The sequence below is a fragment of the Hemitrygon akajei genome, chromosome 4 (genome assembly GCF_048418815.1).
Source record: "Hemitrygon akajei chromosome 4, sHemAka1.3, whole genome shotgun sequence".
NCBI lineage: Eukaryota > Metazoa > Chordata > Chondrichthyes > Myliobatiformes > Dasyatidae > Hemitrygon > Hemitrygon akajei.
This window is the reverse complement of record NC_133127.1, coordinates 63,194,493-63,222,064: the sequence shown is the minus strand read 5'-3', so window position 1 is coordinate 63,222,064 and position 27,572 is coordinate 63,194,493. Positions and strand designations below refer to the sequence as shown.

The window sequence follows — 27,572 nt, the reverse complement described above, 5'->3', positions numbered from 1 at the left end:
CATAGTTTGCATTAAGCTCATTAGGAAGGGATGCTGCCTGACTTTGTCCTGTAGCCTGACATAACATGTAAACCCAGCCACATCCGACAGCTGTTCTGGAACTTGAATTTGGACTCATATTTATGTGCATCAGTAATGAAAAGTTGAGGGAGAGTCTCTTCATCTCTCCCTCCAAAAATATGCCATAGAGTATTAACATCTGATGGCCTGCAGAATTCTCTTTAATATGTCTGAAATGGGACTTAAACTCATAATCTTTGTTGAGACAGCGTCGACTAGTTGTCCATGGGGTTTTCGTGGCAAGGCATGAAAGTAGACTACCAGAACTTGCTTCCAAGCAGCGGCTGCTGCTGCTCAGGTTGGGACCCGGCTAGATTCAAACTCAAGACCATCTGCTTCGAAATCCAGTGTTGATGCCACTACACACCGGTAGATACAAATAGATATCTAAAGATATAGGGGCAAAAATATCCCACTAACTAATGACGTACATAAATTACTTGTTTATTTTAGGTGTTTCACCTATATATCTGATATAGGTGAAACACTGATCTGTTCTGTCAAGTGTCCCCAAAAAACGCCAAAGCTAAAAATGCCACTTCTGGTTTAAGATGGTGCTACCAAAAACGTGCGATGGCTTGCTAATAGTCAAAAACAAAGGAATTTGATTAAACCCATTACTAATAACACTTCATTTGAGGTAAATTGTGGTAAGCTATCACTGCAAACAATGAAGAAGCAAGTGAAGGTAAAGGGAATTCACAGGATGTACCCTGCTGGTGTGCTGCAAAATCCACGCACTTGGAATTGCAGCCACGCTAGTGGGAATGAACAATTTGGAGGGGAGAAGATTGGTCAGAGGAATTCTGATGCCCGTCCAACTAATCCGGTTATGAGGGTGGATCACTTTAAGCATTGAGCCCATTTGGAGAGGTTGAGAATGGCTTCTTCAGCAGCAAAATGCATGCCCAAAGCAAATCGACGGACAGCATGTTCAAGGGCCAGAGCAATTCACTGCGGGGGAACCTGGGTCCTAGTGCGACGTTTCTCTCTCTGTGATGCTAAGACTGTGAGACTGCTCCCAACTGCTGTAATTTGTGTCTGCAAACTTGGTGATGATTTGCCCACTACTATGATGAACTGAATATCAAAGCTTTGGGCCTACTCCAGGCTGCCCCTGGGATCTGGATCTAAGGACTCAATTTGCTTCGGAATGCAGTTGTCGTTGCTCGCTTCTACTGTTTATATTATTTATTTTGTGATTTTTTTTTTGCTTTTTCTGTGGGCACTGTGGGGTTTGTCTTATTTTTTTTTAATTGGGTTCTTTTGGGTTCCTTGCTTTGCGACTGCCTGTAAGCAAACAAATCTTAAAGATGTATAATTTATACATTATTTGCTAATAAATGCACTTTGAAACTTTGACACCCAGATTTCTAATATGCTGATGAGTACTGGTGCTTCTCAATTAGAATATATTAATAATTGAATGTACAAATTCTGCAAATGTTCATGACGGCTGGTGAATTTTACTGGACGTCATTTGGTGGCATTAATGGGTGATGAGCCACAAAGCCAGCAGTCTGGTTGGTAATGTATTGTAAAGTTCAAAATATGTGGATGGTGTTAATTTGTCAACAGCAGCCATATAAAATAATGAATCAGAAGTGCTACCATGTACACTTAGCTTTCTACAATGGGGACTTTTTTGATGACTCACAATGCTATTTCAAACTACTAGGGCTTTTACTTCCTTTCTTGAAATGTGTTCAGTCACTCCTGCTGACAAACTACTTGGAATGTGTCAGCATTATGAACTAACCTTGTACAATGTGGGTGGACCACAACAAGCTTCACCCATGTAAAAGAAAATTAAATCTTTGACTGAGTGTGAAGCTTGGTTAGCTTTGCCATTTTTCCAAAGTTATAATGTTTTCTAGTGGACATTCAGAACCATTTAAAAACCTATGATAAATAAGTAACTTTAAAAGTTTGATTTTTTAAAACTCAAATAATTGAATAAGGCAGTGGAACATATTTTAATCTTAAATTTCATCTTTGCAGCTGCAAACTTTCTGTTCAAGTGAATAAATTCATGTATCCTGAGCAGGGTTTATGAACAGACTGCTCTGCTTAAATAAAAGAAAATTCCAGCAATCTTTTATCCCAGTGTTGGAATCCAAGTGGCATGTAGCAGAAGACACATCTAAAGAAATACAAGTGAGCTCAGCCTACAGGTAAAGTCTCCACGTTCAAGTGGGAGTTGCAAAAATTCAGGAATTTACACGCGGGCTATTCTGTAAAATCCAAGCCATTGATATACGGAAAATCAAAGCAATTTGATAAGAATTTGTTTTGCTAGAAATTTTTATTCTTTTTTAGCATAAGGTACTGCTCAGTTTAAAGTGTTCAATGAAGGTGGCAGATGACAGTACATGTCATACTTCATAGGATCTTGGAAATTTAAGATACTCTGCAGGCAATGTGCTGTCAAAAAAGAGCAAGTTCACCTAATCTCATTTTCTAGCATTTGATTTGTAACTAGCAAACCGTGGTTCTTTAAGTACGTATCCAAGAATCACTTAAATATGTGGTGGGAGTTCTGAACTCCAGCAGCCTCCAGGTGGTGAGTTCCAGGTTCCTATTCTGTGGAAAAAAAAGCTTCCCTCATTTCATTGTAATCCTTTTTATAAATTACTCCTGAGTTTTGATAGATTTGTATATTTTCTACCTGTCTTCTCATAATATGTCTTCCCTTGCCTTCTTCTAAAAAATCCTAGCTTATTCTATCTTTCCTCACAACTACAGTTTTATAGTTTCCTCTGTAGTCTCTCCTGGGCAGTTATACCTTTCCTGTTTTGAGGTGACCAGAACTGTGTGCAGAACTCAAGAAATGCCCCAACTAGTATCACATAGATTTTTACCATAATATCTTTCTTACATTTCTGTGATTCTGTTGAAGGATAACATCTCTATTCTGATATTATGTTATTAATCTCTCCTGCTATCTTTCAGGATTATACAATCCACATTCCCTTTTTCCCTCCATAACATGCAGTAACTTTTGATTTATTATGTCTTCCTTTGCCATGTTGTAACTCCCCGAATGCATTATCTCACACTTCCACACTTCTTCAGATTAAATTTCATTTGTCATTTCTTTGTTCAACTGTCTAGGTCATTAATATCTTCCACAGCATTCCTCTACCTGTAAAACCATATGGTGTCCTTACCTTCTAATGTGGATCTAGATAATTAACATACATAAAAAAAAGCAAAGAACAAAAAACTGAACTGTGGAACTCTCCTGGTAACAATAAAACACTGACCAACAAATACCCTTTGTTTCTTGCTGCACTCAGTAGGATTTGACTTCTTTGCAATGTAAAGTAAGTTTATTATCAAAGTACATATATAACCATATACAACCATGAGATTCATTTTATTGTGGGCATACTCAGTAAATACAAGAACCCTAATAAAATTAATAAAAGACCGCACCCAACCGGGGAGACAAACAACCAATATGCAAAAGACAACAAACTGTGCAAATACAAAAAGAAATAATATTAATAATTATTATTATTTCTATCAAATATATATATAAGAAAAGACAGACAAATTCAAGATGATACGTGCAGTAAATGCCCAAAGAAACCAGAAACAATCCAACACATTACAGGATCCTGCAGCAGTTTAATTCAATCTGATTACTTACACAGGCACACATCATTCCCTAAAATCTTGCTTTAAAATACAAACTGATATAATACACCACACCTTACTACAAATACAAGCCTGATCCAGTTTTAGAGTCAAAGTCCCACAGATTATATTATGACCAATTTGTTATTACAGATACGGCAATCCATAACAATTATCTGGATATAATAATACAGGATAAACAAGCAGGGACAACTTACTTAATAGATATAGCCATTCCTAACACACATGACATGCAGAAATCACTAAGATAAAAACAGCAGAAATATGCTGAATTTAAAGAGGGAATTGAAAGACTATGGAACAAGAACAAGGTATACATTGTCCCAATAATACTATCAACCTAAAGGCATTATATAATAGCAGTAAACAATCAAGGCTACAAAGGAATATCTTCAGAAATACTAACCACTACTAGAATAGCCCATAAGTTCCTAGCAATTGAGAAACTAGTCTGTTTGGCTCTGCCCGTACCTCAGGTTTTACAAGCTTGAGCTGAGAAGAAAACAAACAAAAACACAAACAAATAAATAAGTAGATAGATAAATAAATAATTACACAAGCAAGCAAGATTGAGAACGTGAGATGAAGAGTCCTTGAAAGTGAGTCCATAGGTTGTGTGAGTAGTTCAAGGATGGCGCAAGTGAAGTTGAATGGAGTTATTTCCACTGCTTCAGGAGCCTGATGGTTGAGGGGTGATAATAGTTCTTGAACCTGGTAGTGTCTGTTCTGAGACTCACACTACCAGGCATCTCATGGGATCATATCAAAACTTTATTGAAAATAAGCACATTAAAACCTGGGAGTAAGTGGGAAGCTGTCCATGAGCTTCTGTACGGATTTGTGGATGGTATTAATCTGGTATTTGTTCAGGATCCTGTCGGTCCTTCCAGAAACCATAGAAATATAAGGAAGATAGGCAGTAGCAACAGATTCCTCCTCATTGTCAGGTTTCCTTGTTTCCATTAATCCTTTTCTCAGGATTCAAATTCTCAGCAACATTTGTAGTTGAGTACTGATTTCTGACCTTAGCAGTGATGCCAAAAATTAGTAGTTAAATAACAAGGAGGAATCTGTATCATTCATTTTATTTTTGAACTCACATTCAGGAAAGCAAACCAGATAAGTAAAATGGGATAGCTATTGACTTGTTAACATAAAATGAATGATAATGATCATTTGGTAGCTGCTTTATATTCTTCCTTATGTTGATTTCCATTGAATTTGCCATGTTCTATTGTAAAAAGTAACTTAGAGTGCATTGTGCTATCGTGCCTGTTTTATTTATGTAGTTCATGCTCTCCTGATATAAGCAGAACAATTCATTGGGCACCTGACATTAGATTCAGCAGAGGGAAAGCCTTTCTGATGAGGCTCAGGTACCTATAAGTCATTTGCAGGCTATGACAGGGTTCCTTTCCCATGAAATGAATGTATGAAGGGTGTTAGTCCAAAAACGTCGACTGTTTACTCTTTTCCATAGATGCTTCCTGGCTTGCTGAGTTCCTTCAGCATTTTGTTGCAGAATGTTGCTTGGATTTCCAACATCTGCAGAATTTCTCTTGTTTGTAACCAGAAAAAGTTCACAAGTCAGAAATGTGGCCATAAACTGAGTTCCCACACAGCAGAAGATGCCTGTATGCTTACAACAACTAGTAAATCCATAGTACCAGTCTCCCAACTACACATCTGGATGTGCAGGCTGCACATAAGTTGGCTGTTTTTAAACTGGGGAGAATCTGCAGAAGGTTTCACCAGTAGTACAACTCTTCTTAAAGAGTAGGCGAAAAACAATAAATATTGTATAGCTCCAGATGCCTTCTCTGAGATTACCACAAGCATTCCACTTTATATGCTACTTTCACCTTAAGTAATTTATCAAATTGGTAAATTAGGCTTTGAAATATCTTCAAGCCTTTAATTCTATGCCATTGTCATTTAATAACAAGTCCAACAAGATAACTGCTGACTCCAATATGAATGTTATTATGTAAAAGGTTTTTGTCCCATCTCTGCTCAAACAATAGAGCAGGTGAGGTTCAGGAAGTCTTCTGTCACTACTATTTAAGAAGGTTTTTCTTCCTGTATTTATAAAAGAAACAGGTGAAGCCTAAAAGATTCAGCTGACACTTTGTAAAAGACTGTGGATATTTTTCATGTCAGTGTATGCGTAATCACAAAGAAGCTAAGTCTTTTTCAAACCTTTTATTCAAGGAAGCTGGTGAATATCAATCTCCCAGACACTTCCCTCTCACTCTCCTTCCAAATCCTCTCCACTTCTGCACCACTCTCCTTATAACATTCTACATCACTCTACTGATTGTGATCAAGCGGAGCAGGAATGAAAATGTGCCTTGTTAAACCCACAAATGTTTTTCTTTCTTGATTTGCCCATTGTGAAGCACCATTGTTCTGCCGTGTATATACACAATTATGCCACACTATGAAGTAAAATACTGAGGTACAGGTATATTATTGCAGAACACATGAAGTGACCTGTATCCTCTCCAGTACAATACAGCTATTGTACAAGCCCATGTAAATGAAAGGATGATTATCTTCATTTGCATTCATCTTCACTTCCAGCCCTTTCCATTAAAATTAAGGATACTTGTTCAAAAGTGATTGAATTGAAATTCTCTTGTAACTTCCTATGGCATGGATAATTGTTAAATGATCAAATTCTAATATTTATATATTTAACAAGGAAACATAATTGATATTAATGTCCCCTTCTGAATGTTTATGCTGATTTCTTAATAACTATAGAGATTTCAAGCCATCCTAAAGAAAGAATTTTGGCAGAATCCTTTGGTGTATCGTAACATTGTGAAAATATTCACGAGTTTGGTGTAGAGAGAGAGTACTGAGATGGTAGAGATGCTGTTATTTTTATGAGTATTAAGGTCAAATGATAAAGAATAGCAGGGACATTCTCTTCATGGTCTAGCCAATACACACCTTAACTACCATCATATTGACTCTTGTAGCATCTTGCAATGCTCACAGTGATTATTATGCTTCCTCACTCATCAGGGCGAAAGGTAGAAAAATTATCCCTTTAGTACCTTGTCATCTCCTGTGATGTTGAAAAATGCAGTGCGAATGTAAATGTTATTTTTGCTTATTTGTTTTTAATCCCCACCTCTCCCCCTTTCCTTCAGTATTAAATCAAAATGTTATCTAGGTTGACGCTCCAGTCTGACACAGGGCATGACGCGATTTGGAAGAGTCATCCTGCAGCACAGTACAGATAGTAAATTGCCCTCACAAATAGACATAAAAGATCCCATGTTGCAATTCAAGGAATAGGAGGGAAATTCTCCAATGTTTTTCAAATGACTCGGCCAATATTTATCCCTCAAGCAACGGCACCAAAATCAATTTTCCAAAAGTGGAAACTGTTCAATTTAAGAACTATAGGATGTGCTCTCTATGTTGCTGATCTATTGTTTAGTATGTATCATGCTGAAGTGTCTGCCTACCTCTGTGAAGTATGCCTCAGTAAGAATGTACACTTTCAATGAATAAAATAACTTTATTATTAGATTGAATTACTGATTACTTTCCAGTATCTCAGTGTAAGATAGTGGGAGATCAAGCACTACAAATACTTAAAATGTGAAATAAAACAGAAAATGCAGGAAATGCTCAGATAGTCATTCTGTATCAAAGGTGAGAGAAATAAAATAAACAGAAGGTATAGACGGCAATTTGCTTTTACTCCCACATCACAGCAATGTGGATCATGGAAATTCACTCTTTGGAATTCAAATCACTACCAACTATATGAAATAAGAATAAAAATTCATTAATATGAGAAAATGTAACAAAATAAACACAGAATGTGATAGAAACAATTTTTTTCAATTATTTGTCAAAGATCCATGTTATAAAAAACTGTAAATGAATTTTCTAGGAACACAAACCCTTCATTATGCAAGAGTGTACTGTACAGCAGTTGCTCATTGTCTGTTTGTCCAATCTGATATCTTTAATTTCCCTGTCCTGTAACCTACCCCCACTTTCTCATCATTAATCTCATTTGTGTTTGCGGGTCCTTGCTGTGTATCTCTGTGTTAGAATTAAAACATAATTCTTTGGCTGCAAAACATTTTACAGCATCCTGAGGTAGTGAAAATCACTATATTACTACAAGGGTGTGACTGGGTTGGCAGTTGAGGTGGGTGGAAATGGGTTTGTTTTTATTGTGTATATTTATATATACAAACGTATATGTGTATATATATATATATATACACACACAAACATATATATACACATAATTAAATTAAATAAGTACTGTAGTGCAAAAAGAGAGCAACAAAAAAATAGTGAAGTAGTGTACATGGGTTCATTGTCCATTCGGAAATCTGATTGTGGTGGTGAAGAAGCTGTTCCTAAAATGTTGAGCGTATATCTTCACACTCCTGGACCTTTTCTTTGATGGAAGTGATGAAAAGAGCATATATCCTGGTGATGGGGGTCCTGAACGGTGGATGCCACCTATTTGAGGTATCGCCTTTTGAAGATGTCCTCGATGCTGTAGAGGCTAGTGCTCATGATGGAGTTGGCTGAGTTTGCAATTTTCAGCAACTCTTTTTGATCCTGTGCAGTGGCTCCTGCATTCTAGACAGTGAAGTAACAGTTCGAATGCTCTCCTCAGTATATTGGTAAAAATGTGCAAGTCCTTGGTGACATACCAAGTGTCCTCAAACTACCAATGAAATATAGCCGCTGTTCTTTTGAATTGCATGCATCCTCCTGTGCAATTGCTCGACTTAGTTGTGATCTATTAAAGTCCTAGAGTTAGTCAACATGAGAAGAGGCCCATAGGCCTAACACATCCATGCTGAACAAGTTGTCTTTCTGAGCTAATCCATCCCCCTAAGCCTTTCCAATCAATGAACATGTCCCAATGTCCTTTAAGCAATGTAATTGTACCCAAACTTACCACTTCCTCTCACAGCTCGTTCCAAGTACCCCACATCCTCTATATGAAAATCTTGACCCTCAGTCTGCTTTAAGTCCTTCCCTTATAACCTTAACCCCAAGCCCTCTAGTTATCAACTCTCTTACACTGGATAAAGAACTACACCATCAATCTTATCCTAGTTATGATCTTATAAACATCCACAAGGCCCCTCCTTCACTCCAGGGAGAACCAGTCCCAGCCTATCCAATCTCTCCTTTTATCTCAAGCCCTGCAGTCATTGCAATATTCTGAACCCTCTCTAGCTTAAGTGTATCTTTCCTATTGTATGGCAACCAGAAATGCACACAGAAAATCAGGTACTGTTGGACCAACATCTGATACAGCTATAAAAAGATGGCCCAACTCTTGTGCTCCTCCAATGAAGGCAAGTATGATGTCCACATTCAGGAAACTATGTACCTGTATCCCTAGCTCCCTGTTTTACAACACTCTGTTCTCTGGGGCTATGTTTAAGTGTACAGTTAGCTACCTTAAGAAAGTATCATAGTGTAGTGGTGTGCTACACGCAGCGCTGAAATAACAACACGTAATCGGTGAGCTGCAGTTGCGAAAGAGGTTTATTCAAACTTCGCGGCCTCGCTTTAAAGCCTTCCTGATCCCGCCGTCCCCGGGCGGGAATACTGTAGGGGGCATGTATTCACAGTCCCGTCCCGCACGCGGGCTTTTCCCCTTGCTGGTGAAGCAGGCTTGGTGCCCTCTTTGGTACCGGCCTCAATGCTGGCGCGCGCCGCTTTGTGAGCCGGTTCGAGTGCGCTGGGAAGTGGGTCGCCATATAACCCCCCCCTGCAGAACCGGCGATACACCCCCCAATGTCCACAGTCTGGGTCGGACTCTGTTTGGGAGGTCTGCCTCTGTGCCGCGGTGCCGGAATCTTGACTGGCTGCACCAGGTCCACATGGGCCGGTTTCAGTCGGTCCACTGTGAAAACCTCCTCTTTCCCCCCAATGTCCAGCACAAATGTGGACCCGTTGTTTCTGATCGCCGTAAATGGCCCCTCGTAGGGCCGCTGTAGTGGTGCCCGATGTCCGCCCCATCGTACAAAAACGAACTTACAGTTTTGCAGGTCTCTGTGTACGCAGGTCGGGTTCTGTCTATGCTGTGAAGTGGGTATGGGGGCCAGGTTACCGAGCCTCTCACGTAGTCTGTCCAGGACTGCTGCGGGTTCTTCCTCTTGCCCCCTTGGGGCTGGTATGAACTCCCCTGGGACGACCAGGGGTGCGCCGTACACTAACTCGGCCAACGAGGCGTGCAGATCCTCTTTGGGTTCCGAGCAGGACCCAGGGGAGTTCGTCCACCCAGCTAGGCCCTTTGAGGCGAGCCATGAGAGCCGACTTCAGGTGACGGTGCAAACGCTCTACTAGTCCGTTCGACTGTGGGTGGTAGGCAGTTGTGTGGTGCAGCTGTGTGCCCAAAAGGCTGGCCATAGCTGACCACAGGCTGGAGGTGAACTCTGTCGGAGGTAATGTGGGCCGGTACACCAGAGCGAGACACCCAGTTGGCGATCAGTGCTCGGGCGCAAGATTCGGAGGTGGTGTCGGCGAGCGGGACTGTCTCTGGCCATCTTGTGAACCGGTCCACAATAGTCAGGAGGTGCCGCGCTCCTCGCGACACTGGCAGGGGGCCCACGATATCCACATGAATGTGGTGGAAATGCCGGCAGGTGGGGTGGAACTGCTGCAGCAGGGCTTTGGTGTGCCGCTGCACCTTGGCTGTTTGGCAGTGCGTGCACGTTTTGGCCCATTCACTGACCTGCTAGCGGAGTCCGTGCCACATGAACCTGTTGACTACCATCCGGATGGTTGTCCTGATGGAGGGGTGCGCTAAGTTGTGAACGGAGTTGAAAACGCGCCGCCGCCAGGCTGCCGGGACGACGGGGTGAGGTTGGCCAGTGGTGACGTCACAGAGTAGGGTCCTCTCACCTGGGCCTACGGGGAGGTCCTGGAGCTGCAAACCAGAGACTGTGGTTCTGTAATGAGGGATCTCCTCGTCTGCCTGCTGCGCCTCCGCCAGCGCTTCATAGTCTACCCCCTGGGACAGGGCTTGGATGTTAGGGTGGGAGAGGGCGTCCGCCACAACATTGTCCTTTCCCGGGACATGCTGGACATCCATCGTGTATTTGGAGATGTAGGACAGATGTCGCTGCTGGCGGGACGACCAGGGGTCGGATGCTTTCGTGAACACAAAGGTAAGCGGCTTGTGGTCCGTGAACGCGGTGAAGGGCCTACCTTCTAAGAAGTACCTGAAATGCCGGATTGCCAGGTATAGCGCCAACAGTTCCCGGTCGAAAGCACTGTATTTGAGCTCGGGTGGTCGTAGGTGTTTGCTGAAAAACGCCAGGGGTTGCCAGCGACCCTCGATGAGTTGTTTCAGCACTCCACCGACTGCCGTGTTAGATGTGTCCACTGTGAGGGCGGTAGGGACGTCTGTTCTGGGGTGCACTAGCATCGCGGTGTTTGCCAAGGCTCCTTTGGTTTTAATGAAAGCGGCGGCGGACTCCTCGTCCCAGGTAATGTCCTTGCCCTTACTCGATATCAGGGCGAGCAGGGGGCGCATGATTCGGGCAGCTGAAGGGAGGAAACGGTGGTAGAAATTTACCATACCCACGAATTCCTGAAGGCCTTTGATTGTGTTGGGTCGGGGGAAATGGCGGACCGCATCTACCTTGGCGGGCAAAGGGGTTGCCCCGTCTTTAGTAATCCTGTGGCCCAGGAAGTCGATGGTGTCGAGCCTGAACTGGCATTTGGCCGGGTTGATTGTCAGGCCGTATTCACTCAGTCGGGCATAGAGTTGACAGAGGTGGGACAGATGCTCCTGACGACTGCTGCTGGCTATGAGGATGTCAACCAAATAGATGAAAGCGAAGTCCTGGTCGCGTCCCACCGTGTCCATTAACCGCTGAAACGTCTGTGCGGCATTCTTCAGGCCGAACAGCATGCGGAGGAACTCGAAAAGGCCGAATAGGGTGATGAGTGCCGTTCTGGGGACGTCGTCCGGATGCATCGGGATTTGATGGTATCCTCAGACGAGGTCTACCTTGGAGAAGATCCGTGCGCCGTGCAGGTTTGCTGCAAAGTCCTGAATGTGTGGCACAGGGTAGCGGTCCAGTGTTGTAGCCTCGTTCAGCCTGCGGTAGTCGCCGCATGGTCTCCAGCCCCCTGTTGCTTTGGGCACCATGTGCAGGGGAGAAGCCCATGGGCTGTCAGACCGCCATATGATCCCCAATTCCTCCATCCTCTTGAACTCCTCCTTCGCCAGTCGGAGCTTGTCCAGGGGAAGCCTTCGAGCACGGGCGTGGAGGGGTGGTCCTTGTGTCAGGATGTGGTGCTGTACGCCGTGTCTGGGCATGGCTGCCATGAACTGCAGTGCCAGAACCGATGGGAAATCCGCCAGGATTCTGGCGAAGTCGTTGTCGAACAGTGTGATGGAGTCTAGGTGTGGGGCCGGCAACTGGGCTTCACCCAGGGAGAACGTTTGAAAGGTCTCGGCGTGGACCAGTCTCTTCCTGGGCAGGTCGACCAGCAGGCTGTGAGCTCGCAAAAAATCCGCATCCAGGAGCGGTTGGGCTACGGCGGCCAGTGTGAAGTCCCACGTGAACCAGCTGGAGCCGAACTGTAGTTGCACCGTACGGATGCTGTAGGTCCTTACTGTGCTGCCGTTCGCGGCCCTCAGGGTGGGACCCGGTGCCCTGTTGCGGGTGTCGTAACTCGTCGGAGGTAAGACACTGATCTCGGCTCCGGTGTCGACCAAAAAACGGCGTCCCGACCGCTGGTCCCACACATACAGGAGGCTATCCCGATGGACAGCTGACATAGCCATCAGCGGCGGCTGGCCCTGGCGTTTCCCGGGAACTTGCAGGGCGGGCTACAGCGGCGGGCTTCTGCGCCCTACCGCTGGTGGTAGAAGCACCATTGTTCGTTGGTCTCCTCACCCCTCCCTCCGGGGTTAGTGGGCTCTGTGGGCTGGCCTGGTCTGGTTTGCTGCTGGGAGCGTGGCCTGGTGATCTGTGCGACGGACGCCCCACTCTCCTTCTTGGCGTTCCACAGCAAGTCTGCCTGGGCCGCCACCGTCCAGGGGTCGCTGAAATCCGCGTCGGACAGCAGCAGACGTACGTCCTCGGGCAGCTGCTCCAGGAACATCTGCTCAAACATGAGGCAGGGCTTGTGTCCTTCGGCCAGGGCCAGCATCTCGTTCATCAAAGCCAATGGTGGCCTGTCCCCCAAAACATCCAGGTGCAGTAAACGGGCAGCTCGTTCGCGCCGTGAGAGTCCGAAAGTCCTTATGAACAGGGCTTTGAATTCTGTGTATTTGCCGTCCTCCGGGGGCGACTGTATGAACTCCTCAACCTGGGCGGCTGTCTCCTGGACGAGGGAGCTCACCACATAGTAGTAACGTGTGGCATCCGAGGTTATCTGCCGAATGTTGAATTGGGCTTCTGCTTGCTGGAACCATAGGTGAGGTCGCAGCGTCCAAAAGCTTGGCAGTTTTACCGAAACTGCATGAACAGATGCGGCGTCGTTCAACTCTGGTCCAAATATCGTTTGGGCCGTCGGGGTCACCAATTGTAGCGGTGTGCTACACGCAGCGCTGAAATAACGACACGTTGTCGGTGAGCTGCAGTTGCAAAAGAGTTTCAGTTTCAAACTTCGCAGCCTCGCTTTAAAGCCTTCCTGATCCTGCCCTCCCCGGGTGGGAATGCTGTAGGGGGCGCGTATTCACAGTCCTGTCCCGCGCGCGGGCTTTTCCCCTTGCTGGTGAAGCAGGCTTGGCGCCCTCTTTGGGACCGGATTCAATGCTGGCGCACACCACTTTGTGAGCCGGTTCGAGTGCGCTGGGAAGTGGGTCACTACAATAGGCTATTTTTTTTGGCCATGATTGTGATCTAATCTCTTTTTTCCCTTTCCTATTTACAAACAATCCACCCCATTGCTACAACATGCTGAGATTTGTGCCTCCAAGTAAAGAGAAATATAAGATGAGCCAACAATAGACTTGATAGTATTAAAAAATGCAAGATAATGAAAGTTAACTGGAAGTTATTATGGAAAAACAGTCAATAGGTTGTCCTACCTTGTAATAGCAGATTTACAGTGGAGATACTGAAGTTCACAAAATCAGCTCCAGTTTCAGAATAATTGCCAGACATAGTTTCAAAGTGGTGATTCGACATCTTTCAAATAATTCAAAAGGATAATGGTCATTTGGAAAAATAGAAAAAAATCCTTCGGTTGAAATGCTGAATTTGCATCTTGCCAGATGAAAGATACTGTATAAGATAACATTTCTCTGAATTACCCACCAAATATAAAAGTAAATCTAAATCACTCACTTTTTTGTAAGCTGGGTAAAGCTATCAAGTAGATTACACTGAGGTCATTAAGTCCACTGGTTTGCTGTAATATATACTTAAAATGAATTCTAATTTGATTCAAAATCCATAAATACATTAATTTCAAACTATCATCCTAATTTTCAGCAGCTTCAATTCTCTAAGTTACTTAACTAAGCATTATATAAATAAGATAAAACTTTGGCCACACACAGAGTATCATGAGCAATTCTGGTTGCTACATTACAGGAGGGGACAGGTGCAGGTAGAAGTGATGAGTTTAATTGAACATCCTGGTCAGGAGAAACCTTGAGGGCTACAGGTCCTGTTCCTGTGCTGTATCGTTCTTTGTTCTAAAAGGCAGTGATTGCATACAGATTAATAATTTCCTCTTGCTTTCAAATATTACCAAGGAAACTCACAAAGCTTCCTTATAAATTGTGGGATACATACGAGGAGTGATTGATAAGTTCATGGCCTAAGGAGTCAACTTTAGAAAACCTAGCACATTTATTTTTCAACATAGTCCCCTCCTACATTTACACACGTAGTCCAGCATACGGATCTTGGACCTCCAGAAATTGTCCACAGCAGGGGTGATTGATAAGTTCATGGCTTAAGGTAGAAGGAGATGAGTTATACAGCTCTCTTTGAGTGATTATGCAGAAAGCTTGAAGTTAATAACTCATCAGTTAAGAACTTATATGGGTGATTGATAAATTCATGGCCTAAGGTAGAAGGAGATATTAACTTCAAATTTTCTGCATAATCACTCAAAGAATTGACCTGCATGTGCATGTAATGAGAGCTGTATAACTCATCTCCTTCTACCTTAGGCCATGAACTTATCAATCACCCATCTGTGGAAAGTTTCTGGAGGTCCAAGATCCGTATGTTCCATGACCGCTGGACTAAGTGTGTAAACGTAGGAGAAGACTATATTGAAAAATAAATGTAACACGAGTGAATCTGCAGATGCTGGAAATAAATAAAAACACAAAATGCTGGCAGAACTCAGCAGGCCAGACAGCATCTATGGGAGGAGGTAATAACAATGTTTCAGGCCAAAACCCTTCATCAGGAGTGAAGTAACATGGGACGGTCGAGGGGGGATAAGAAGGGGGGGGGGGGGGAAGGGATGATGTAGAGAGCTGGGAAGTGATAGGCTGAAGGGAAATGGGCTAGGGGGAAGGTGGAGAATTATGGGAAATAAAAGAGAAAGAAAGGTAGGGCTGGGGGGAGATTATAGTGAGGGGGGAAAAAGAGAGAGAAAGAGAACCAGACTAAAATAACAGAAAGGGATGAGGGTAAGGGTGGGGGGCAGGGTATCAACGGAGGTCAGTGAGTTGGATGTTCATGCCGGCAGGAAGGAGGCTACCTAGGTGGAGATAAGGTATTGCTCCATCGACCTGCGTGTGGCCTCATCTTGACGGTAGAGGAAGCCATGGACAGACATGTCGGAGTGGGAGTGGTCTGTGGAATTGAAGTGTGTGGCCACAGGGAGATCCCGCCACTGCTGGAGGACCGAGCGCCGGTGTTCGGCGAAACGGTCTCCCAGTCTGCGTCAGGTCTCCCCAATGTATAAATGGCCACATCGGGAGCACCGGATACAGTATATCAGCCCAGTTGACTCACAGGTGAAGTGGTGCCTCACCTGAAAGGACTGTCTGGGGCCTGGGATGGCGGTGAGGGAAGAAGTGTGGGGGCAGGTGTAGCACTTCTTCCGTTTGCAGGGATGAGTGCCTGGAGGGAGGTCGGTGGGGAGGGATGGGGGGAATGAATGAACAAGGGAGTCATGTAGCGAGCGATCCCTGCGGAAAGCCGAGAGCGGGGGGGGAGGGGAAGATGTGTCTGGCGGTGGGATCACGTAGGAGGTCACGTAGGATCTGTAGGCTGGTAGGGTGATAGGTGAGGACCAGGGGGACTTTATTCCCCTGAAAGGGGCTTCCCTTCATCCACTATCAACTCTGCCCTCCATCGTGTCTCCCGTATTTCACGCACTTCTGCCCTCACCCCATCCTCCTGCCAGCCCACCAGGGATAGAGTCCCCCTGGTCCTCACCTATCACCCTACCAGCCTACAGATCCAACGTATAATCTTCTGTAACTTCCACCACCTCCTACAGGATCCCACCACCAGACACATCTTCCCCTCCCCCCCACTCTCGGCTTTCCTCAGGGATTGCTCTCTACGAGACTCCCTTGTCCATTCATCCCCCCATCCCTCCCCACCAGCCTCCCTCCAGGCACTCATCCCTGCAAACGGAAGAAGTGCTACACCTGCCCCCACACTTCTTCCCTCACCACCATCCCAGGCCCCAGACAGTCCTTTCAGGTGAGGCACCACTTCACCTGCGAGTCAACTGGGGTGATATACTGTATCCGGTGCTCCCGATGTGGCCATTTATACATTGGGGAGACCTGCCGCAGACTGGGAGACCGTTTCGCCGAACACCGGCGCTCGGTCCTCCAGCAGTGGCAGGATCTCCCTGTGGCCACACACTTCAATTCCACAGACCACTCCCACTCCGACATGTCTGTCCATGGCCTCCTCTACCGTCAAGATGAGGCCACACGCAGGTCGATGGAGCAATACCTTATCTCCCACCTAGGTAGCCTCCTACCTACCGGCATGAACATTCAACTCACAGACCTCCGTTGATACCCCTGCCCCCCCCTTACCCCCATCCCTATCGATAATTTTAGTCTGGTTCTCTTTCTCTCTCTTTTTCCCCCCTCAATATAATCTCCCCCCAGACATACCTTTCTTTCTCTTATTTCCCATAATTCTCCACCTTCCCCTAGCCCATTTCCCTTCAGCCTATCACTTCCTAGCGCTCTACTTCATCCCTCCCCCCATTTCTTATCCCTCCTTGACCATCCCATGTTACTTCACTCCTGATGATTGGTTTCGGCCCGAAACGACATCACTAACTTCTCCCATAGATGCTGTCTGGCCTGCTGAGTTCTGCCAGCATTTTGTGTTTTTATTGAAAAATAAATGTGCTAGGTTTACTAAAATTGACTCCTTCTACTTTAGGCCACAAACAAATCAATCACCCCTCGTGTCTTTGCATTATGTTAAATGAGCAGAACTGTTCTTCTTTGAATACTTCTGTCACTTTCTGTTACCCAAGTTGGTAAACTATGTTAGGTAACAGCACTGGAGACTGATTTGCATACATAAAAAACTCACAGCGACAGCTGATGATTTCTACTTCAGATACAAAAGTCAACAAATTGCAACTTTTACATTTTTGTTTTACATCATTTTGGAATTACATACAGTATACTTCTTGGCTTGTCTAGTAACCCTCTCACTTCAGACTGAGCTTCAACCTCAACTTCAGAGACTGAGTTCATAACCAAGGTGAATAATCCACCCAGTACTATGAAAGTGACACGAGTAGAGTTGCAGTCTTTTGAATGAAATCTGCAGCCAAAGTCTTGTGTGCTATATGAGGTAGATATAAATAAGGACAATGACATAATTAGGGGAGCTGGTCCCAGTATTCAGAGCAATGTTTATCCCTTAATTAAGAAACGTAAAATGGAGTATCTGGTGATATTGCATGCAATTCCACCATTTCCTGTGAATATTTCCTCTGTCACACCCTCTTAGAAGGTGAATTTGCTGAGTCATAATGAAGAACACCACATGAGATTTGTGGCTGTATTAGAAAGAATTCTTGGAAGAAAGCCAATCTGCAAATTAAGTGGGAACAATGTCCTGGCTTTACTTCTTTAATTTTGTTATGCAGCTAAGCTACTCGGTTAGATTCCTGCTTTTAAATCGACTGCCATTTAAAGAGACATTATACTGTTATTCAATTTGCAACTCTGACCTTGGAATCAGAATATTACAGATTCACATTTCACTACAGAATCTGGAGCACAAATAAACTTCATGCGACACTGAGGTGCTGCTGGACTGCTAGAAATACTGTGCTTGGGTAAAGTGTTACAATGAGATTCTGTGTACCATCTCAAAATTCCACAGGAGTTATCCTCAATTATCTCAATAATATTTATCCCATAATAAACAAATCTGAATTAGATTGTCTGGAAATGTTTATTTTACCACTTCCTAATAACCATCCTGTTTTCTGTTGAGCTTTAGATATGCATCTAGCATTCAGATCTAAATCTTCAGTAACAAAATGAAGGGCAATTATTTGACTATTGTGAAAGAACAAGTATGGATATTTTACCTACAAATATTAACTGCAAAATCTGCAGATATTTGAAATCCAAAGCACCACACACAAAATGCTGGAGTAACTCAGCAGGTCAGGCAGCATCGATAGAAAAGTCATACGTTATAAAGTGCTGAATATCATAGAATTGAATATAGAGTACGTAAGAGGAAAACTGGGTAGTCTTGCAAATGAAATTGGGAAGTTGCTTTGATGTCACAATTAAGGTAGAAGCACCACAAAGTTGGTTGGTTCTATGAATAACATTGGTACCAAATGTCCTTTAGTGCTCTCCTTGACTGGTTGCAAGTCCTCTAGTTATCTTTTTGATCTTGTTTCCACCATACTTAATTACCTTCTTCCCCAGAACATATTCATTATGTGAAAATTAGCACACTATTTAAGCCACACCAAAAACTGGGATGCATTCTGTCACAAATAAAATTGTAACTTCAAATGAGACTTATTATTAAGATATGCTTAAAACTCCGACAGCTTTTGGCTTAAGTTAGCCGAGCAGAAACAACAATGAAAAAAACCTAATTAAATATAATGTATAAAACAAATATACAGTGTGATTTGCCACATTCAGTATCATTGAAATGAAACTGCACAATAGAAACTACCTGATTTAAGAATAAGATATTTGAATTATTCATTTAAATGACCTAAAATTTCTTATTTATATTGTATAGTATCAGACACAATTTTCCTTTAAGTACATACAGTTGAATTTCCCATTTTATCCAAATGTGCTCAGGTAATTAATTGATACTAAAAAGAAAAAAAATGCATTCATGTAACACCTTTCATAACCTCCAAACATTTCAACACACATTACACCAAGTTACTACTTCATTGTTTAAGCTCTTACATAATGATAACTGCCTGAGCCAAAATCGGAGAATTTGATCATTATTCAATCTTGTGGAAGATTCAAACATCTGTGGGAATTGATTCAAACATCTGTGGGAATAAAGGTATTGTCAGCATTTGAGGTCGAAAACCAACATCAGGACTGACTTCTTGCAGGAGTTGAAAGGAGCTGAAAGAGAAGTTCCTCGGGGTAAGAGCAAGTTCAGACAAGCGGATGAGAGTGTTAGTGGAAGGGAACTAGTTGGATCGCTGTTAAAAGAAGTAGAGGGCTTTAAGATGTTTCTGATGGGGAATGGGGAATTCCTTTCATGCCAGAGATGGTGCTCAAGCTGCTTAGCTCTTCCAGCAATTTGTTTGGTGCCCAGATTCCAGCATCTGCGGTCTCTTGTATCTCCACCCTGGTCGTAATTATAGGACTGTTTATGGGATCTTGCTGTCTATAATCTGATTCCTGAGTTTCCTAAATTACAACAAATACCTATTCTCTTAGGTATGACAGCAGTATGAATAATGGGGCAAACACGAGGAAATCTGCAGAGGCTGGAAATTGAAGCAACACACACAAAATGCTGGTGGAACACAGCAGGCCAGGCAGCATCTATAGGGAGAAGCACTGTCGATTTTTCAGGCCGAAACCCTTCGTCAGGACTAACTATTAGTAATTATTGTTAGTCCTGACGAAGGGTCTCCGCCCGAAACGTCGACAGTGCTTCTCCCTATAGATGCTGCCTGGCCTGCTGTGTTCCACCAGCATTTTGTGTGTGAATAATGGGGCAATGTTTTTTTTAGAGATTTCCTTTACCCCTTTATACATTTAAGGTGGACAAGGAGTTAAACTTCCAATAAACTTAGTGTTTTCCTTCCCTAACATACTTCTGCTGACAAATGCTTCATAAGAGCAATCAAAATGATTCAAACCCTGGTCAGCATTCCTACCAAACACAGTTGCTTTATCTTAATTTTATTGCTGCTTGTACACCATCATTAGAGTGGCTAGTATAACTATTTTTCTGTTCAAGATTACACCATGCAAAATCTTCATAGTCTAGAAATGTGTCAATGTTTTAGACTATAGTCTATTATTATATTGATGATAATAATAAACCTGCCAATTTCATTAGAATAATTATAGGACAGCTTCTAGTCAGCCAGTCAAGGCACGAAAAGTTTGCAAAGTTGATTCACCGCACTTGAGTGTGTGTTTGCTTCCACTTGTCAAGAAGTTCCCAGTGGCTGGGCTGGGCTGGGCTGGGCTGGGCTGGGGTGGGGGGTGGGTGGTGACCAGGTAGAAAGTTAGATGTGTACCTGGTGGTTTGGCAGTGGATGCAATTTTTGTCCAGAAATTAAAGGACAAATTATGGGCACAAATTCCTGCCCCCGTGCCTCAGTCAGCACCAGCAATAACAACAATGAGCTAAAAGAGGGAAGACATATCAATATCCGCAAGATCTCACCGGTTGGGTGCAGGCCCAGGAGCAAGACCACGTGTTACCGTCAGTGATGGGGCAAAATAGGGCGGGTGGAATTTGTATCCTGAAATTTCATGCGGCGATTGGGACTGAGGTACATGTTCCTCACGGCTGAGTTCACAAAACAGTGCCATGCATATGGATTAACTGTGTGTGATAATCGTGGCACAATGCGTACATATTCAGAATCTGGACACAATGTGCTACATTGATTGGCATCCTATCACTGGAATTCATCGGATGTGGTTTTCAGTTTAACACACAGCAGAGTCATTCAACTTGCTTTCCTATTGTATCGGGTTGCGAGCTGGAGGCTTACAACAAAAGGAAGATTCCTCACCGCCGATGCTTTAAAATTAGCTCTGCCGCGGTGGAGTTAATCCACAATCTAAAACTTTTGTAATCAGAATCCTCCTACCACTTTTCAGCATCACTGCCGCTGATCATGTCTTCCCGAGTTAACAAAGAGCAAGCGAGGACAACCCCCGTAAAGTTTGAGCAGTGGAGCACGACTCACCGAACAGCGACAGGACACCGCACGCAGTCCACATCACTAGCGCCATGCCCACCGTACCGGTGTGCTGCAGGATCCCCTTGGGAGAGATGAAAATGCCGCCGCCGATGATCGTCCCGATTATAATCGATATACCTCTCAACAGAGTTACCTTCTTCTTTAAAACCACTTTCTCGTGTGCTTTTTTACTTGGTTGTCCTGAGTCCGTATTACTCGGCACATATCCACAGGTGTCCGGGTTGTAGCGTTCTCCGCTGCAGATGGTGGGTAGTGGATCACTGGACATGTTTTAATAACCTATACTGAATATATCAAGGCAGGTTGAGTGGTTTAAATTTACTTCTTGCTAACGCTGTTTATTTTTTATGTTGATAAGTTACACGTTCCGTGTGTTTTTTCCTGTGTGCATGCGTATCAGTGTCTGTACATCTCGAAGTTAAGATACAGTATGTTTCAGCCGATGCTTACATCGGTCTCTGCGTTCTGGGAGCCACAATTTGACTTCCGCTTGCTCCCGAGCAAACAAAAACTTGGTTGATGTCACCACTCAGGCCGCGTTGCATCAGCCAGAAAGCAAAGAGTTATGGTAAATCCGAACCTGTCCCCACTATTTCGGCGATCTGTACCGCCCCATTAAATGGCCCCGCCCACTTCGCACGCCGTCAAATCCCTATCCTCTTTCTCTCGCACAGACAGGTATGCTTAATCCCACTCACCCCTCCATTCTCTCACGTGCCTGTAAAAGAATGCAAAGAGAATTTCGAATGTAGTCTGGTCGGTGGATCTACTCCATCTGCATTTCTTTCCACATGTTAGGACTTTTCTATATTTCTGGGATTTCTTTATCTTGGAAAATGATTCAAGTTACTGTTTTATAAAAATTATACACTATTTCATTTTAGACTCTGACACTCGGGATTCTTGTCAAACACCCTATATAGACAATAGGGAAACATGCATTTGTTTCTGTTCTACAACATTCTGACATTTACTAAGTTATATTCTGCCCTGGTTTAACTTCCTGCCATAGATCTGTTTGAGTTAAATTCCATCTGCCATTCCTTTGCCCAATTTCCCAATATCTTGTTGTAATCTGAGACAACCTTCTTCATTGTCCACTATTGTACTAATTCAAAGTAAGTTTTTTTTACCTAGCTACAGATATCTCACCATATACAACAATGAGGTTCATTTTCATGTGGGCATACTCAGCAAATCTATAGAATAGTAACTATAACAGGATCAATGAAAGATCAACCAGAGACACACAAACTGTGCAAATGCAAACATAAATAAATAGCAATAAATAATGAGAATATGAGATAATGAGTTGTGGGAAACATTTCAGTAAGGGGCAAGTAAGTGTAGTCATCCCCTTTTATTCAAGAGCCTGATTGTTGAGGGACAGTAACTGTTCTTGAACCTGGTGGTGCAAGTCCTGAGGCTCTTGTACCATCTACCTGGTGACAGCAGTGAGAAGGGAGCATGTGCTGTGTGATGGGGAACTCTGATGATGGATGCTGCCTCCCTATGACAGTATTTTATGTAAATGTACTCGATGGTTGAGAGAGCTTTAACTGAGATGTACTGGGCCAAATCCACTACCTTTTGTAGGATTTTTCATTCAGAGATATTGGCCATGATGCAGACAGTCAATAGATTCTCCACTACACTTCTATAGTAGTCAAGGTTTTACATGTCATGCTGAATTTCCACATCCTCCTAAGGAAGCGGAGGAGCTGCTGTGTTCTCTTCGGATTGCTCTTATGTGTATGTTGGGTCCAGGACAGGTCCTCTGAAATCGTAACACCCCGGAATTTAAAGTTGCTAACCTTCTCCACCACTGATCCTCTGATAAGGACTGGCTGAGAGAACTCTGGTTTCCCTCTCCTGAAGTCAACAATCAGTTCCTTGGTCTTGCTGACTTCGAGTGAGAAGTTATGACATCACTCAGCCAAATTTTCAATTGCCCTCCTGTATGCTGATTCATCACTGCCTTTGATTCTGCCCACAACAGAGGTATCATCAACAAACTTGAATATGGCATTGGAGCTGTGCTTAGCCATGCAGTCATAGGTGTAAAGTAAGTAGGTCAGGAGGCTAAATACACAGAGCTGTGGTGCATCTGTGCTGATGGGGATCACGGAGGAGATGTTGTTGCCAATCCAAACTGACTGGGATCTACAATTGAGGAAATCCAGGATCTAATTGCACAAGGAGGTATTGAGGACAAAGTCTTGGAGGTTATTGATTAGTTTTGAAGGGATAATAGTATTGAATGCGGAGCTGTAGTCAATAAAGAGCATTCTGATTTATGTACCTTTGCTATCCATATGTTCCAGAATTGAATGAAGAGCCAATAATATGGTGTCTGCTGTGGACCTATTCCTCCAGTTGGCAAATTGGAATGAATCCAAGAAGTTGCGCTCAGGCGAGAGCTGATAAGTTTCATCACCAGTCTCACGAAACACCTCATCACTGTGCATGTTAGTCATTGAGGCAGGTCACCATGCTCTTCTTAGGCACCAGTGTAATTGAAGCCTCTTTGAATTAGGTGGGTACCACACTCTGCCAAAGAGAGAGGTTAAAGATCTCTGTGAACACACCAGCCAGTTGGTTAACACCGGTCTTTAGTATGTGGCCAGGTACCCCGTGAGCACTGTCTGAGAAAATGGACATCGGCCTTCGTGCAGTCATCCGCTACCTCGGTCTCAAGGGCTTATCACCCAAGGAGGTCCACGAGGACATGGTGGCAACACTAGGGGAGGGTAAAAAAGAAATGTGCTAGGTTTTCTAAAATGGACTTCTACCTTACCTTCTACCTGGCCACAACCTTATCAGTCACCCCTCGTATAATATAAAAAAGCAGTCCCAACACAGACACCTGTGGAACAGCACTAGTCTCCAGCAGCCAACCAGAAAAGGCTTCCTTTATTCCTACTTTTTGTCTCCCACCAATCAACCAATGCTCTATCCATGCTAGTATCTTCCCTGAAATACCATGGGTTCTTAACTTGTTAAGCAACCTCATGTCTGGCATTTGTCAAAGGCCTTCTGAAAATCCAAGTACACAACATCCAGTAATTATCCTTTGTCTATCCTGCTTGTTATTTCTTCAAAGGATTCTAACAGATTTGTCAGGGAAGATTTTCCCTTAAGGGAACTATGTTGACTATGTTATCATTTGTTTCCAAGTACCCCGGAACCACATCCTTAACAATCAACTCCATCATCTTCCCAACCACTGGGGTAAGACTAACTGAACTATAATTTCCTTTCTTCTGCCTCTCTGCCATCTTGAAGAGTGGAGTGACATTTCCAATTTTCCAGGCCTCTGGAACCATGCTAGAATCCATTGATTCTTGAAAGATCATTACTAATGCCTCCACAAACTGCTCAGCCATCTCCTTCAGAACCCTGGGGTATGCACCATCTGGTCCAAATGACTTATTTACCTTCATACCTTTCAGTTTCTCAGGCACTTTCTTCCTAGTAATGGTAACTTCACTCACTTCTGCCCCCTGACACTCTTGAACCTCTGGCATATTGCTAATGTCTTCTACATTGAAGACGGATGCAAAATACTTATTCAGTTTGTCCGCCATTTCCTTGTCTCCCATTACTACCTCTCCAGCATCATTTTCCAGTGGTCCAATATACACCCTCACTTCTTTTACACTTTATGTATCTGAAGAAACTTTTGGAATCCTCTTAAATATTACTGGCTAGCTTACCTTAGTATTCCATCTTTTCCTTCCTTATGACTTTTTATTTGCCTTCGGTTGTTTTTTTTTGTAATTCAACTTTTTATTATTATTTATTCTTATTTTACAAAGCTGCACAGCATATCATAGAGCAGATACAGGACAGCATACTTACACAGCCATCCTATGACAGGAAAATATAAAACTAAGAACCAGAAAAAAACTTCTGATTTTTAACATACAACCAAATTTGATCCCACGCATCTTGCACTTTTCCCTCACTGCTAATTCTTCCTAACATGATATCATATGATGAAATCTTAACCATTTCCTCAGTCCATTCCCCCACAGTTGGACATCTAGGTTTTTTCCAGTTTTGCAATATAATTCCTCAGTTGTTTTTTTAAGCGTTTCCCAGTCCTCTATCCACCAATTTTTTTCTCTATTATATGCTCTCTTTTTGGCTTTTGTGTTAGTTTTGACTGCTCCTGTCAGCAATGGTTGTGTCATTCTTCCTTTAAAATACTTCTTCATCTTTGTGATATACTGTATGTATCCTGCACCTTCCAAGTTGCTCCCAGAAATTTCAGCCATTGCTGTTCTGCCATCACCCCTCCCACTGTTACCTTCCAAACAATTTTGGCCAGTTCCACTCTCATGTCTCTGTTAATCCCTTTATTCCTGTATCTCCCCCTGCAACTGTATTTTTGTCTTCATCAGGAGACTACAGTCATTATGGATTAGTGATAACATCTCCCCCTCACTGATAATCAAGACACTTAAATCTCGAGGATACTGTTTATCTCAGTGCGCTAATTTCTTTACACTCACCACTGCAAAGCTCAAACCCCATCTAAAAATTTGCCAATGACACCACTTTTATTGGCAGAATCTCAGATGGTGACATGGATGTGTACAGGAGTGAAATAGGTTGGCTGGTTGAGTGATATCACATTAGTAACCTTGCACTCAACATCAGCAAGATCAAGAAATTGATTGTAGACTTCAGGAAGGGAAAGTTGGAAGAACATGCACTAGTCCTCATTGGGTAGTCAGTGGTGGAAAGGGTGATTAATTTCAACTTCCTGACCAGCAACAACACAGTGCCCAACATATTGATGCAATCTCGACAAAGGCATGTCAACAGCTATACTCCATTAGGAGATTGAGGAGATTTGTTATATACCAAAGACTTTGGCAAATTTCTGCAGATATACCATGAAGAATATCTGACTGGTTCTATCATCATCTTCTGGTGCAGAGGAGTCAATTCACAGGACTGTAAGGGGCACCTGAGTTTATATTGTCTGAGCCAGCTCCATCCCAAAACCTTCGCCACCATATTCCTCAGGAAATACCTTAAAAAGGTGACATCCATCACTAAGGACTTTCACCATCCAGGACATGCCCTTTTCTCATTATTACCATCAGGGAGGAGGTATAGGAGTCTGAAGATCCATAACCAACATTTTAGGAACTGCTTCTTCCCATTCACCATCAGATAGCCAAAAAGTTCATGAACCTATGAATACCACCTCAATATTTCTACTTTGCACTACCAATTTATGTTTAGTGTAACTTACAGTAATCTGTTATGTCCACTCTGTACTGCTGCCACAGAACAAATGTCATGACACATATCAGGGATAAAAATACCTGATTCTGAGATGTGGTTTCTCATGCTCATAGTCATATTGACTACTTCTAATCAGTCCTTGCATTTCCAAAATCTAAATAAGATCTGGCTTTCAGACTCCTGGCAACATCCTTTGAAGTAAGGCTCATTAGCCTGTAGTTTCCTGCTTATCCTTCTTAAATAAAGGCACAACATTAGCTTTCCTTCAGTCCTCTGGTACCTTATTCAATCCTCTGGTACCTCACACATGGTGAATATGGCAAGAATTTTTGCAAGGTCTCAGCAGTCATCTCCCTTCCTTCCTCTAACATCCTTGAGAAAGCCTGATCAGGTCCCAGGGATTTACTGCACTTATGCATTTCAGGACTTTAAACACCTCCTTCATAATTTTGATTTGTTACAGAATATCACTGTTCTCTTTTCTGAGCTCATTCCATGTCTTTCTCCATGGTAAATAAAAATAAAAAGTAACTGTTTAAGACAAATTCTTTGACTATCTATAATGTAAAAGAATTATGGACACTCAATCACTTAGAGTCTCATTCCTTAGATGAAGTTGAGAATAGTCCCTTCTGACATCGAGCCACTTACATATTGCTTCTGAAAGCTTTCCTGGAAACATGTAAAAATTCTGCCTTATTTAATCCTTAGCAATACTTGAAAGCACAATTACTTTCCTTTGTACTACTCCTAGGCAAAATCATTCTGTGTTTTGCCCAGCCTTGTTTCATGTATCTCTGTCTTATGTAAACTAAACTGCTTCCAAATTCCTGTCGCCTACATGCTATCCCACATCAAATCTTACTCATGCATTTCCAAGTTCGCATTGACCTAGATTAGCTCTCAGTCTCCTGCCAACTCCAATTTAAAATTTCAGTTATCTTTAGATCATTCCAAGTCCTTGTCTTTCCCCGGGATGTAACTTTTTCCAATTTCAAAAGTCAGTCTCCACTTCCCCACACATATGGTTAGAGGATTCTGTTCTATAGCAAGAACAAGCTGGCATAGGACCTTTTATATATATATATATATATACACCCTCACACAGCATCTGTATGAAGAATCTCTGGTGTTCAGCAATGAGTGATGTCATCTCACAGACAGCCAACTAGGATGTGAAAAGCATTATTCTTAAT

The 27,572-nt window shown here is 43.1% G+C and overlaps 1 protein-coding gene across 3 annotated transcripts in view; it reads right to left on the bottom strand.

The window, feature by feature from the left end:
- The window catches only part of LOC140726386 (cystine/glutamate transporter-like), a 167,902-nt gene extending 146,229 nt beyond the window's left edge, over positions 1 to 21,673 (bottom strand). For 2 of the 3 annotated variants that reach the window (XM_073042690.1, XM_073042691.1), the window contains exon 1: positions 21,100 to 21,673. In XM_073042690.1, the coding sequence (XP_072898791.1) occupies positions 21,100 to 21,382 (283 nt within the window). In that variant the 5' untranslated portion in view covers positions 21,383 to 21,673. Of the gene's footprint in view, positions 1 to 13,783; positions 13,884 to 21,000 lie in introns of all 3 variants that reach the window. The other variant, XM_073042692.1, reaches the window with a different exon arrangement.
- Between the last annotated feature and the right edge of the window lie 5,899 nt (positions 21,674 to 27,572).